The sequence below is a fragment of the Ruditapes philippinarum genome, unplaced genomic scaffold, assembly GCF_026571515.1.
Source record: "Ruditapes philippinarum isolate M1 unplaced genomic scaffold, ASM2657151v2 ctg527_1_1_1_1, whole genome shotgun sequence".
Lineage (NCBI taxonomy): Eukaryota > Metazoa > Mollusca > Bivalvia > Venerida > Veneridae > Ruditapes > Ruditapes philippinarum.
This window is the reverse complement of record NW_026865278.1, coordinates 426,313-441,256: the sequence shown is the minus strand read 5'-3', so window position 1 is coordinate 441,256 and position 14,944 is coordinate 426,313. Positions and strand designations below refer to the sequence as shown.

At 32.8% G+C, this 14,944-nt stretch overlaps 1 protein-coding gene across 3 annotated transcripts in view; it reads right to left on the bottom strand.

Moving 5' to 3' along the window:
- Nucleotides 1–14,498, bottom strand: part of LOC132728489 (probable protein phosphatase 2C T23F11.1) — a 36,942-nt gene extending 22,444 nt beyond the window's left edge. For 2 of the 3 annotated variants that reach the window (XR_009625491.1, XM_060714120.1), the window contains exons 1-4: nucleotides 14,362–14,498; nucleotides 4,196–4,414; nucleotides 3,153–3,236; nucleotides 1,845–1,886 (exon numbers count right to left, since the gene is read on the bottom strand). Coding sequence is in view for 2 of the 3 variants with exons in the window: in XM_060714120.1 (XP_060570103.1) it covers nucleotides 1,845–1,886; nucleotides 3,153–3,236; nucleotides 4,196–4,298 (229 nt within the window). In the remaining variant the exon portion in view is untranslated. The remainder of the gene's footprint in view (nucleotides 1–1,844; nucleotides 1,887–3,152; nucleotides 3,237–4,195; nucleotides 4,415–14,361) is intronic. The other variant, XM_060714121.1, reaches the window with a different exon arrangement.
- Between the last annotated feature and the right edge of the window lie 446 nt (nucleotides 14,499–14,944).

The following is a 14,944-nucleotide window of genomic DNA, read 5'->3' as shown; positions in this document are numbered from 1 at the left end:
AAAAGTTGGACTAAAAATTGTAGCTGAAGAAGGGTTAAATGATTGACTCTGTGATTTTTAGTTCAATTTTTATCCAAACTTCATGTTTGTTTGTTTGATTGGGTTTTACATCACACCAACACAGTAAAGGTCATATGACGACATTCCAGCTTTACTTGTGAAGGAAGACATCATTTCATGCACGCATTGGCACCCGAGTAGAACCACTAATATTCTGAATAGCTTCCTCACATGAATGAACACAAAGTCCCTGTAGGGATTCGAACCCACACTAAAGTTCATGTAAATAAGTATTAAAATAAAGTTATAAAACATTAATATAAAACATAGTACTACACACTACAGCAATAAAAAAAATATAACAAAAACAAGAGCACCGCTAGGCGGAGCATTATATGCCCGAAAGTTTTTTTGTTTTTGTTTTAGCATTTGTAAGACATGGGAATTAAATAAAGTATTACCTCATTCAAATAGCAATCCTCCTATGAAGTTTGAATATTGTGGGCCAAATGGAACTTAAGTTATGCTCCAGTAACTGTTTTCAGTTTGAAAGATATATGACCTTGACCTTTGACCTTGTGACCCCAAAATCAATAAGGGTGTTCTATCTAATATGGACAATTATCCTATGAAGTTTGAACACTGTGGGCCAAATAGAACTAAAGTAAGCTCCGGAAACTGTTTTCAGTTCGATAGTAATAGTGACCTTGACCTTTGACCTTGTTACCCTAAAGTCTTCTACCCAATATGGATAATTATCCTATATAGTTTGTAACACTTTGGGCCAAATGGAACTTAAGTTATACTCCGGAAACCAAATTGCTAACAGACGGACAGACAGAAGGACGCCAGGGGATATAACATAATATGACCAAAATTCTTTTGGGCATATAAAAACCATAACATAATCTTCTGAAATAGCAGTGTGAATTTCTAGGCACACATTTCAACAAAGTAACTTCCCAATTACACTTACAGGTACTTGATTTTTTCTTAATTTCTTTATTTTTGTTACAATAACCATTTTATATACTTTAATTATTTATGTAATAATGTATTTATAGGATGGCCCCCAATAATGTTTTTATAACTTTGGGCACAACCCTTTTGTATATTTACATTAATGTACTTATGTATAATTGTGAAAATTTATATACAATAAAATATGTTTAAACTAATTAATGTGGTCTATTTCCAAAATCCTTAATACTTCAAAAATTTAATTTTACATCATTTCATAAAATTTCTATTAACATAATGAATGCACTACTGAATAAATTAAAATCTGAGTTTGACGTGACATAAATTTAGTTTCTGGCTTTCAGCTTGAGATACATTTTTTTAAATATTCAAGGCACATTGTGCGTCAGAAGCAAATCAATTTTACGCAAACATGGATTTTATAAAACTTAAATAATGATTTTAGAGAAATGATGTTCTCTTGTTATAATTAGCGGTAAATGAGAAATAATTTGTCATAAAAGTATCAAAATGTAAACAAAGTAGTATTTTGACTTCCATACAAAAAACTTATTTACTGAATTTTACTTATTGCTAAAAAGAAATACATGTAGATGAAAAAGATGGTTCCGGTAATTATCCAATGAGTATCTTTTTGGATACTTAATGTAAGTACACCAAAATTAAATAGCTTTTAAGAAATAAAAATAAGCATTTCTGAGGCATAATTGGCCTTTAACATAATTATAATATTAACATTAACTTTATTTTTATTTCTAAAAAAAACCCTAAAGTACACTATAATTATGTACAAATGAAAAAGACCCCCACCCCCAGAAATGTTCTGACTAATGGGACAGTTTTCATTAATTCTGTATACATACCACGAGTGTTTTTCACATCTTTGGGATTTGTTTGTTGGTCTTCTAAACATATACAGACATACATACATGTATAACATATACAATGAATAAGATAATATGAGCCGTGTCATAACAAAACCAACATAATGCGTTTGCAACCAGCATGGATCCAGACCAGCCTGCGCATCCGCCCAGTCTGATCAGGATCTCTGCTGTTCGCTTACAAACCCTATTAGATTAGAGCAACTGCTAGCGAACAGCATGGACCCTGAACAGACTGCGCGGATGCGGAGGCTGGTCTGGATCCATGCTGGTCGCAAACACACTTTGTTGGTTTTGTCATGGCATGGCTCATATATACAATGAATAAGATAAAAGAGTACTGCTGACCATTGAATTAAAAAAAGTCAAAAGTTTTCTACAACAAAATATCCAACAATATATGGCAAGGGCTCCCTACTACAGATAACAATATCATAAATTTAGTGTTTTTACATCAAGCATCAAATACCTGTTTTAAGGCAAATATTAACAAAGATAAATGTTTGAACAAATCTTAAGTTTAGTGGACCTAGAAGATAAACAATGTTAACAAACTTGCTTTTTTACATATTTATTTATAAAATTACAATAAAAGTTCACATTTGATTATTTCTAGGGTCCACTAGACTTGATTCTATCCAAATGTGTTTGTATTACAAGGATCCCTACATGTATGTTATGGTCAATTTTCCTGAATTTTGAACATCTACCCGGTAACTAATTATTGATTATGAGGCTGAAAACATACTCCATAAATTTAACATGAGAAAATAAAGCTTTTGTAGAGAAGTTAGATATAGCTGGGTTTAAAGCAAATCTCTGTAAATACATAACAAAATAAATGAGAAATTTCCTGAATCAAGAAAATTTTACAATGAATGTCAATATCACTTATTGGCCAAATTTATGAATAAATTTATTAAACACTGGGCTCATTTCGAATGATTTATGTATCATGTTTATTTTTGGTATGGTTTATAAACAAAGAAGACACTGTTCAGGTCATATGGTGACTTTCCCACTTTCTTGTGGAGGAAACCTACAGGTGCCTGTTAAGTCCACCCATTTTGTAAAAGCTTGAAAAAGCATGATGTTCAATTGATAGATCCCTACTCTGACCATTTCTTTGAATTATCAATAAATCTAACCACAAACATTGACAAGTGCTCTTTTGTTAACAAACACTTTGTGGTGAAATTCTAATCATAATGCACTAATATGATATTTTGAATCAGACTGGTTCGGGTCATATAGAGTTCTATCCATAAGTATTAGAAATAAAATTACCTCCGTGCCCATCAAATACTGCAAAAAACATGGCATCTTTGTCTCCAGGTAATGACAACAGCTGACAGTGAGCATCCTCCATATCTTACAGTAAGTTAAGGCAAAAAACTTCTCATGAAATAGTACAAGTAAAACAAAGTGCACATTCACTTCCCTTTAATTATGGTTATGCCTTCATGTTAAGTAAGGATTCAAAGGAGTTCAATTTCCCAGTAACAAAATTAATTAATTTTAGATTGCTTTTAACTAGTACAATATTATGAACATTACCTCATTAATGAGTTTAATTGAAAGTATTAAAAGGACTCAAATAGCAGGCTTTTTTTACATAATAGACATGGAAAAATCTTTTTAAAAATCTCAAACCATTTGCTGTAGGCATGAACCATACACTGTGTGCAAAATTTTAGATCATTCACTTACCTTGTTTTGCAAAATGACCAGAAAATAAAGAGTTGAAAATGAAACTTTTTTAATTTAAAATCCTACTAAGAGGCACTAAATAAATTTCTAAATTATTTCAGGGTGTATTTCTTTATCTGTTTTAACATATTTTCCCATTTTTATCCCAGTTGATCTTACATGCAGTAAAAAATTTTATTTATGTTTTTATGCTTTTTGACCACAGTGGAGATAAAAGATGTTTTTTTTTCTTTTTTATTTTGTTGGGTTTTTTCGACACACCAACACAGTATAGGTCATACGGCAACTTCCAAGCTTTTACTGATGGAGGAATACCATGGGTGTCCTACTGTGCATTTTTTCAGGCACTAATGGGCACTTGAGTAGAATCACTTATGTTCCATAAACTAACTTGATAACTTTTTCTCTTAATAGAATCCAAAATCCCTGTTGGAATTGGAACTCACAGAGGTGAGGGGCAAGTGGTTGGAAGTCAATGACCATAACGACTCAGCCACGGATGCCCAATGCAAATATAAAGGAATCATGTCCAAGTAAAACAGATTGATATTTTCACAGTGCCGCATCCTTGGCTGTCTGAAATATGACAATAGAGCAACAACAAACAGGTTAAAGGATACTTATTCTCCATCCCTGCATGCATGAAACACCAACTTTCACTTGATTGTTCTGGCAGCATGATGTCTCCTTTGTGGTAACTGGTTCTGATAATGTCTGACCCATTCCTCATTTGTTGTTGAAATACTTTCACAGTGAACCAGTTGCAAGGATTTCTCTGCTTTTCTATTCTCTAAACTTCTAGTGCAAATACATGGTGATGGCAATGAAGTGTTTTTTACCTGTAATGGAAATAATAAAATATACAATGCCAATATAACAACAGTCTTAATTCCTGCTCAACAACTATGCTAAAGCGCAGTATTTTTATTCTAAGAGCAAAAAGTTTTAATGTTAGTATTGCATATAATTGACATTACATGTATGTATTGATAACAAGGCAGTCTGAAGAACAGCTAAATCTCCTTCCGCAGTGAACATGAATGTGTACTTCTTGACCTTTTGCCAACCATGACCTTGATGTTGTGCCTTTGTGCCAAGCTATTTAAAATCTTCCACAAAGTCAAAAAGTTATGGAGAACATATAACCTTGACCTTGGGGGAAGCAACTTGGATGTTGAGCTCTGCAGGTTGTGTTATGGTAGGGATCATTTGTGTCAAGTAATTTTAAAACCTTTGAATTGTCAATAAGTTATTGAGTGGACATGAAAAATAGATGTTTTTACATTGTACCTTTGTGTGTGACCCTGACCTTCAGGGTTGTGACTTGATTATTGTGCTCTGCCAATGGCGTCATAATTGTGATCATTTTTGTCAAGTTATCTTAAAATCATTGCAGCGGTTTAATGTTTGGGACAGACATGAAATGAAGACTTTTTAACATTTGACCTTTAAGTGTGACCTTGACCTTGGGGACAGCAACCCAATTCTTGCGCTTTGCACATCGTCTCATTATGGTGATCACTTGTGCCAAGTTATTTTAAAAAAAAATTCTGTGGTTTAAAAGTTATGGAGCGGACACGAAATGAAGACTTTTTATTATGAAATGAAGACTTTTAATGATCACTTGTGCCAAGTTATTTTAAAAAAAATTCAGCGGTTTAAAAGTTATGGAGCAGACACGAAAGTGTTACAAACGGACCGACAGATGGACGGACTGACAGAGGTCATTCCTATAATCCCCTTTCCGCAACAAGACTATCTAGGGCCTGTTTTCAAAAAGAGCATATTTCCCCCGAGTTCACAATCATGTATTCAAGTATCAAGCCATTCACATACATTAACATTACATGTCTCACTGAAACAATTATACTAAAATTGCACAATTTCTGGCAAAACTATAATTGTGAGGCAAACTAAATAGCTATCTTTAAAATAACACCTAAGAAAATTCACACTTATATAGTCACTAAAGCCAGAAATGTAACAACAACATTATCAGGACTCCGGCCCAGAGATGGTATCTACTTTAGTTATTATAGTTAACTGGTAAGCATCATTACTGTTTTACAAATAAATGTAATATTATACTGTGACAATAATATGTTTTATATTGTAAATGTACATTGTATTTAAATATTTGTCCCCGCAACAGTCCCACATAAGTTTGATATATCAATATGATTGTTGTAATTAATAAAATATTAAACAATGAGTTGTTTATGACTTAAGAATTAACACTATATAAACATTATGAGTCAATGTATCAAAGTTAATGCACAATACATGTACTGTAGGTTTATAGTTTTTATTAGAGGTACATGTATCTTGTACATTGTAAATAAGAAAATGCCATCAGTTTCACTGTCACATATAATATAGATAAATAACTCATTGGTGCAGCTTACAATTCTGCTCTAAAATAAATTCATATATCTAATAATTTCTTTTTTTTATTTCATTTGATTTATATTCAAAACATAATATAAAATGTAGCATACCAGAATCTTCGTTTGTATAAAAAGGCATTCAGAAACATGTACATATTTCCAATACACATTTACTAACATACTGAAGATCTTACTCTCAGTGATCTATATTTAATTAAGTATTATCTTCCTCATTTACAATGCATATAAAAATTAATACATGTACATACTTTCACATTAATAAAATCATTATAGATATAAAAAAATTTCAATTTATTGTTTGCACAAAAGGCCAAAGAAAAACAAAATGCACTTTGTTTACAACAGATTAAACAGTTTGTCTGTGACAATACTGTATATGTACAAAACCTATAAATTACTATCAGTATCTGATTTGTTATAAAATGAATGACAGCACTGTCAACTGGATGGAAATGTCCACAATAAATGTAGTTAATGAGAGCCTGGCATGTATGTGCAAGCTTCATGATTATATGATGATAACAAGTTTGTCCTCAAGTTAATTACAGTACTGTTCAAAGACTGCACAACTCAATATCTTACTCTCTGAGGACAATATTGTTTGTATGAACGTTTATAAACAGTTCAATTACAAAGCAATCTTATTGACAGCATTTTGAACAGACACATAACCTTTGAACTAATCAACTATGGACCTGAATCTTGCTTGTGATCATTTTTTGAGTAATTTCAAAGTCCATTCATGGAATGACAAAATTATGGAATACAGGACCTAAAACAAAAGATCCAGGTATCCCATTTTTTACCTTTGATTGCATCAAGGCTTGCAGGTTCTTGTATAAACCACCTTAACATGCCAAATATTACAAAACCAACATGTAAATTTCATTGGAATGACAAAGTCATTGAAAAAGCATGTAAAGCTGACCAAATACATGTACATGTATTTGACATCTGACCCTACATGTACCTTCAGTTTTAGAGCTGCATGGCCTGTGTCTGGCATGCAAATTTATCATTGCTTCCTAATATGAAATTAGGCAAAGCCTATGAACGGGGAAGTCGTTAAAAAATTCCTTTCATTCTTTCCGTTTTAAAATTGTCATTCGGTATTACATGCACCGCTTCCGTTTTCACTCGGAACACTCGACGTTTATTATTTATCCGAAAAGTTGAGATTTGTTCCGTTATCGGAATACCACGCCTTTTATCATTGAGTTACATTGTAAATGGCAGCGCCCGAGTAGAACTGACACTGAAAATTTCATTGATAGGTATAGAATTCTATATATTTTTGAAATGTTTTTTATTTGATTTTCTTTTAAATATACACGTGTAGTCTATAGCCGGGCAAGCCAAAGCCCGGACCTGCTTCGCGGGCCCGGTCTTTGACTTCCCCGTATTATAATATCAATATGAAGTTGTTGTTTTTTTTAGTCTCTGTTTAAGTACCCTGTTTACTGTTATTTTACGCAAAATTTAAAGGGATTTGGTCCCTTCCACTACCTGTGAAACAATGCCCTGTATTAAAATTGACCTACTTCAATTAATACTTGTGTTTATTTACAATGTACAACACTTGTATTTTTGTGTCAAAACCTGCATTATTGCATTACTGAATATTAATAATGAATGAAAAAATTTTAATCAGAATATAATTCTCATGTATGAAATATTCTGTACTAAATCTATATGTTTAGACTAGCCTTTTTCTTTTCACTGTCTTTCTGTTTAGCCATTTGTTTGCATTATGATTTATTTTGGTGTTGTTTTTTTTAATTCTTCGACACTTTTACACATTTTGGAACTAAAATACTGTGAATTCACTTATATTCGTGGGCATGAAATTTCGTGGTTTTATCAAAACAGGCATTTTCATGGGTTCTTAAATTCGTGGATTTTCAGTTTCTTGTAAAAAAATCAGTAACCTAATGCAAAGTAATCTTAAACTTAATCGCCAAACATTTTTACTTACAACATGTACATATCTATATGTGTCACACAGCACTTGGTCAATAAATTTAATCCTTGCCTCTGGGCATAACTCTTATATACCACAGTTAATGCCGATAATTGGTTGCAATTAACACATTTATGTGACATGATATGCACCTCCATTGGACACACTTCCCCTGTAATTCGCCAATGTAAACATCGCATAATTATACGACACCTGACACGTTTTAACCAGCCAGTTAAAAAAAGTTTACACCCTGAATTGGTCTTACTACATTTGACAGTAACGTCACAGCCACTATGTAAATTTACATGCATATAAATTAAACTGAGTAAATAACAAGAGTATGACTGTGTGGATCTAGTAAAACTCGGTGGCGTCTTTGATGTTTATGGAATAGCATGCGCACAAATACAGATTAAAATTCAACTAAAAATTAAACTGGATCATTTAAAAACGACAAAAGAATGTACAATTCATTTGTTAGAGCGATTGTATTTTTTTTTTATAGTTTTGTGTACTTACAGACTTTTTTAATTAACAAGAGCAAACTGAAAATTTTTTTAAGCGCTAATTATTGCATTGCCTGGGTTCCCATATGTACTCGATTATGTCAAGTATTCTTGTTTACACAATCAAGTGTGTATATGCGACCGACATTTGTGACAGTAAATTGAGAACATATAATCGAGTTTTCTTTCAAGTTTCTTAAATATTGCAAACGGATTTAATCTGTCACTAACCTGATTAGATGTATGTATATACGTCCATTTCACAACAAATCGGTTTGAAAAAGCCGACGCATGTTTGTAAAATATAGAACAGAGACAGGGTAAGAAGTATTTGCTGGGATAAAATTTCGTCGGATCTTAAATTCGTGGATTGACCTACCCACGAAAACCACGAAAATTTGTGCCCCACGAATAATAATGATTTTACAGTAATATTTTATTTTAATATATTTTTTAAATTTTTAATATATTTTCCAGGGAAGTGTTTAAGTTATCTAATTTTGTACAGTAGAGTTAACATTCAACACTTATCACAAAATGATATGTGAAGTGATTTGTGGCTAAAGCCATGTTTGTCACAGAAGCACACTTTAGACTTATTGTGAATTTGTGAGTCAAGTACTGTAATGACAACAAATAATTTCTGTGCAACAAAAATGCACCAGTTGGTTAAGGGAAAGAAAGAGCCACAAAACAAGCTTTGGAAGAACACTGGATCCTAAATAGAGCTCCAGATAAGCTTTCAGAGGTCAAGCCTCAACAAATCCACTCGCCTGATCGCATCTGTGAGTGAAAGTTTCTCCTGATCAAAATAATGTTTCTTTAACCATTTAATGAAAATGAAGTTTTTCCGTGAAAAAATCAAACTGCAGACACCATTTCAACCTTATACTGTCAAAGAAAACCAAAATTTACCTTATGACAAGGTACAAAACTTTACCAAACACTTCAATCATAATACTGTCAAGGAAAACCGGAAATTTACCTCATGGCTAGGTATAAAACTTTACCAAACGGGTATGATAAATTGATTCCGTTGCGACAGCAGCATTAGACAATGTTTTATACATAGTGATACATGTCCGGTAATGTTTTATACTTAGCCATGAGGTCAATATTTAAGCAGAGTTGGCACGTGCATAAGAATTCAAAAGAAATAAGTATTTAGGTTATGTTGCAGATTACATAAATTAAAAGAACGAGAAGTATTATAAACAATATTTTACAATTTGTAAATAAATAAAGTCAATTTTACCGATATAGGCAACGGTAAATAGTGAATTAGTCTTATGTTTGATTTTAACAAATTTTGTCCTTCAAAATGCAGGTAGGTAAATTTAAAGGGTCACTCGCCCAACAGGACAAGTGCCCTCAAAAAATTTATCGAGACTTGGAGGCACAATGAAAATGGGTAAAAGAGGGCCTGCAAAATCAATTGTCTGAGTTGCATATATCTCATTCATTTGTAGACAAGTAAAATTTCAATAATGGAGTTTTATTTTCAAGGTTGACCAAGCTCACTGTCAGTCCTATCCGATATCTTCTTTCTTCCACGGAAAGGACTTTTACAGTAAGCGCAAAGTAAATTGCTAAAAAAAAAATAATTATGGGTCAAATTTAACGATCTTTTGAAAACATTTATTATTATTTTAACATTAAAAATCAAAATATCAAGAAAAAATACCAAGAAAACAACTACTTTGAAACTATCAGTCCTATCCAGTATTTAGTCCCATCTGCGGATAGATGTCCTATCCAGTATTAAGTCATACCGTTTGAGTATTGGGCTGTTTTTAATTGTGTTTACACACATACCATGCTTATCTGGGGGTCCTATGACACAGGGCTTCCACTAGGCTTTTTTTTAGGAAGTCAGGACTTCCTGTCAAGGAATTTTGGAAGTCATGAGGATAATTTCTGGAAGTCAGTTGTTCTTTCTCGTATAATTTTCATGTTTCAATGTTTGATTTATAGTATAGGATGATACAGGTAACAGCAATTATCTTAAGTATTAAGTTCAAGATACCTTCACATGTTTGTTGGGTAAATAACTAAGAACATTACCCTGAAAAAGGACTGTATTGTTTTATTTAAATTTTAAGGACAGTGGTTACCATGTAGAACCTCTTAGTGATATCATTCAAACATTTGCTAAGTGGTATAACAAAAAAAAATAATATTTTCAAAATACTTTTAATTCTTTTATCAATCATGGTACAAGTACATATAAACATAGCATACAAATTACAAATTTAACAATCATAAATGAGAAGAACTACATTATCAAACATTTTTCAAACATTATAGTACAAGGGTTCTTCTTTTTCTACCCATACAGCTGTTGTCCATGTGATCAGCCTGCACAGCATGTTTGTGGTCCTTGGATTCATTGTGGATCTCTGTAGATTTCCTGACATAAATAAAAAACAAGATTGCATTTGAGAAAAATGCTATGCCACCGCATTAATACAATACTAAATAGTGGTGTAGGAACAGTTTTTTTTGTTTCTATACAATTTTGAAGATTGTCATAATGCATAGATCCCTGACCTTATAAATAATCTAATTCTTATTATCAGATAAGTGGTTAAATCTGTTGTTAACTCAATAAAAGATCAGAGTAGGAATATATCAATGCACGCGAGTCTAGTGAATTTGGTGGTGAAGGTCATATTTCACACAGCCTAAATTTCATGACTACATCAAAGGACAACACAGTAAGACACTTTGTCAAAATCTAGGTCAGCTGAAATCAAAGTTCACTTTACATCTTAATCTGTGCACATGGTTCGAAATTTCATAGCTGTACATCAAAGGACAAGAAAGTAGGTCACATCATCAAAATCTAGGTCACCTGATATAAAGTTCAATTTTACAACTAAAACTGTGCACATGGTCAAAATTTCATTGCTGTAAACATCAAAGGACAAGAAAGTAGGTCACTGTCCCCTTGGGCAAGGCAAAACATTTTGACCCAAGGGTTTAATTCAAAACAATCTTGATACAGGTCCACCAAACAACATTTCAAGTCAAATATATAAGCTGTAGCTTTCTCCCATTCAGAAACATTTGTTTTATTTTTCTGTTTTTACTATGTGTACATACTGAGAATCACTGCCCCCGGGCAGGGCCAATTTTGACACCAGGGGAAAAATTTGAACAACTTTGGAAGAGGACCTATAGATAATATTACATAGCAAACATCAAATCTATGTCTTGTACCTTCAGACAAAAATATTTTTTTATTTTTTACTATATGTACATAATGAAAATCAATGTACCCCGGGGCGGAACCAATTTTGACCCAGGGCTATAATTTGAACAATCTTGGTAAAAGGTTCACTTCGCAAAGTCTCATTGCCATATATTTAACCTCTAGCCTATGTCATTCAAAGAAGAAGATTTTTCAATTCAGAGAAGAAAATTTTTCAAGTTTTTACTTTATCATATAAGGAAAAACTATCGCCTCTGGAGCAGGGCAATTTTAACACGTAGGGGCCTAATTAAAACAACTTTTGTAGAGGACCATAGATGATATAATATATAAATATCAAAGCTCTAAGCCTTGTACCTTCAGTACAAGAAGATTTTAGAATTTTTTACTATATGTACATAGTGAAAATCAATGACCCCTGGGATGGGGCAATTTTGACCCCAGGGCTATAATTTGTACAATCATTATAGAGCGTTCGACTACACAATTGTTTCATGCAAAATATCTTAACTCTAGCATTTGTAAATTAAGAGAAGATGATTTTTTAAGTTTTTACTATATACATATAAGGAAAACCTATGGCTCCCAGGGCGGGGCTAATTTTGACACTAGAGACAAAATTTGAACAACTTTGGTAGAGTACCTATAGATGATATCATTTAACAAATATTTAAAGCTCTAAGCCTTGGTACTTTCAGATGATAAGATTTTTTGACTTTTTTACTATTATGTATATATTGAAAATCAATGACCCCCCGAGGCGCGGGCAATTTTGACCCCAGGGCTATAATTTGAACAACTTTGCTAGAAGTTCACTTCTCAATGTTTCATGCAAAATATCTAACCCTTTAGCATTTGTCAACTGATAGAAGAAATTTTTTCTAAGTTTTACTATAAGTTTTTACTATATACATATAAGGAAAACCAATGACCCCTGGGGCGGGGCAGATTTTGACCCCAGGGCTATAATTTGAACAATCTGGGTAGAGGTCAACCAGACATGCCTTATGCAAGATATCTAAGCTCTAGGCCTTTTGGGTCTTTACAAGAAGGTATTTTAAAGTTTTTTACTATATGTACATATAGTGAAAATCAATGACCCCTGGGGCGGGGCCTATTTTGACCCCAGGGCTATAATTTGAACAATCTTGGTAGAGGTTCTACCAGACAATGCCTTATGCAAATATCTAAGCTCTAGGCCTTTGGGTCTTTACAAGAAGATTTTTTAAATTTATTCTTATAATTCCTTTTGGTTGCCATGGCAACCAGATTTCTGCATGGAATGAAATTCTTTGAACAACTTTGGAAGCCCTTCACCCCAAGGATCAATCCTGCCAAGTTTAGTTGAAATTGGACTAGTGGTTTTTCACAAGAAGATTTTTTAAGTTCACTATATAATCTATATAACACACACACACACAAACAAACACACACACAGGTGAATCGCTATATGCCACCGCATCGCAGATGCTGCGGTGGCATAAAAACATGACATCTTTTAGCATCGTTATATTTTTATTTGTAAACTAAAATTGTTTTTTAAATATCTTTTGTGTTTAAAATTATTTTCTACCCAATACAATTTCAGTGTATCAAATGAATCAATGTAACTTTGCTTCTTATAATTAACGAGTGAAAAAAATATAAATTAAACAATCAAATCATGATCAATAGAATGTGTGAAAATTAAACGTCTTTAACTTCAAAAAGGAAAAAAAACATCAAATGACAAAAACACGCTTCGCCAACTCGGCAAACTTTCGGAAAAAAAATCAAATGACAAAAACACACTTTGCCGACTCGGCAAAATTTGCCGATGCACATCATTGAATAATATCATTTTATCTACCGGTAATTAAAGTAAAAACAGATATGACCTACCACAGTTTATGTCAATTGCCTGTCCATTATCCGTAAAAAACAAACAATTAATCCAATCACTTTGTTTTCACGCTTATCAAGGTCATAAATCAACACTCGCTAATTCGTCACCCGCCAGGTGCATTCGCATAATTTCACCCATCGCTGTCATGTCAACCATTCAATTCAAGGGGCGGAGTTAAATGAATAATCCAATCGTACGCCCCGAAAGCGAGAAAAGGTTGGAAAATAGTCGTGGCGTACGTCGCAACTTACGATTTTCGCCATATTCCTTAATTTTTGGAAGTCAGCGGCACGTCTCTGATCTTAATTTTCGGCGTATAGATACCATTCTCGGGCGTAATTTACAGCCGTACGCCCATTAACAGAAGCCCTGATAACAATTAATCTAGATTCTACAATTCCATTAAAATAGATCTTTTCTTTTTGGTTACTACAGGTCTCAAACCTGGTCCTGGAGTCTTGCAGAGTAGGGGAATGCAGAAAAAATCAAAAACCTTAGGCTTAGCACCAAGCAAGAACTCGTGTTGTGATTTACTTTTCCGTTGCCCTTCCATGCATGACGAATTAAGTGGCTTTGCTTTAATTACAATTATTAGAATTTTCGAATTTTCTAAGATATAAATGACATAATGATAGTTATTTTAGTCTAGATAAAAATATTTTCATTTCAACATAATTTTCATCCAAAAGTCAGAAAGGTTCAAACAGAAAGTGATCCTCTTTTACACATAATTTATCATTTTTATAGAGAAAGGAGGACAATGCATTACGGGTGCACAGTTGTGTTATCGGATTTAACTAAATTACTTACAATAAAAATAATGATATCCAAAGAATAACTTCTAGTTTCACAAATAGAAAGATTTTGCGAAAATGTTTCGATGGTTACAGGAAGTAGGGGGCGCCTCAAATTTCATCGTAAGATATACACGTCGTGGGATTACTAAATATTTGATGGGTTGTAAAAGACTAATTTTAAGCAATCAATTTAAGATACGTTAGGCAGAGACGTCAAACCTTTTACAGTACATATAAGGCTTCCATTCCAAAATGTCTATACGATATATGTATTTACTTTCGGATAAAGTACGCAAAATTAATAAGTAAAAAGGTGTAAAACAACGGAGACCGTTTTCAACCGAAACATTCCACACTTTGATAATGCCACATTGCCCATTATTAATTATACAAACGCCCTAAGATTTTCTTTACTAAATCTATCACACACCTTAGCGTCTTGACGTGCCAACTGTACTCGTGAGAGGTTTTGCAGAGTAGATAGATTATTATTATTATTATTATTATTATTATTATTATTATATACCAAACTTCTTAAGCACTTTTTTCATGCACATTGACACGTTCAAAAGTACTGTACAATATAACCAAATAAA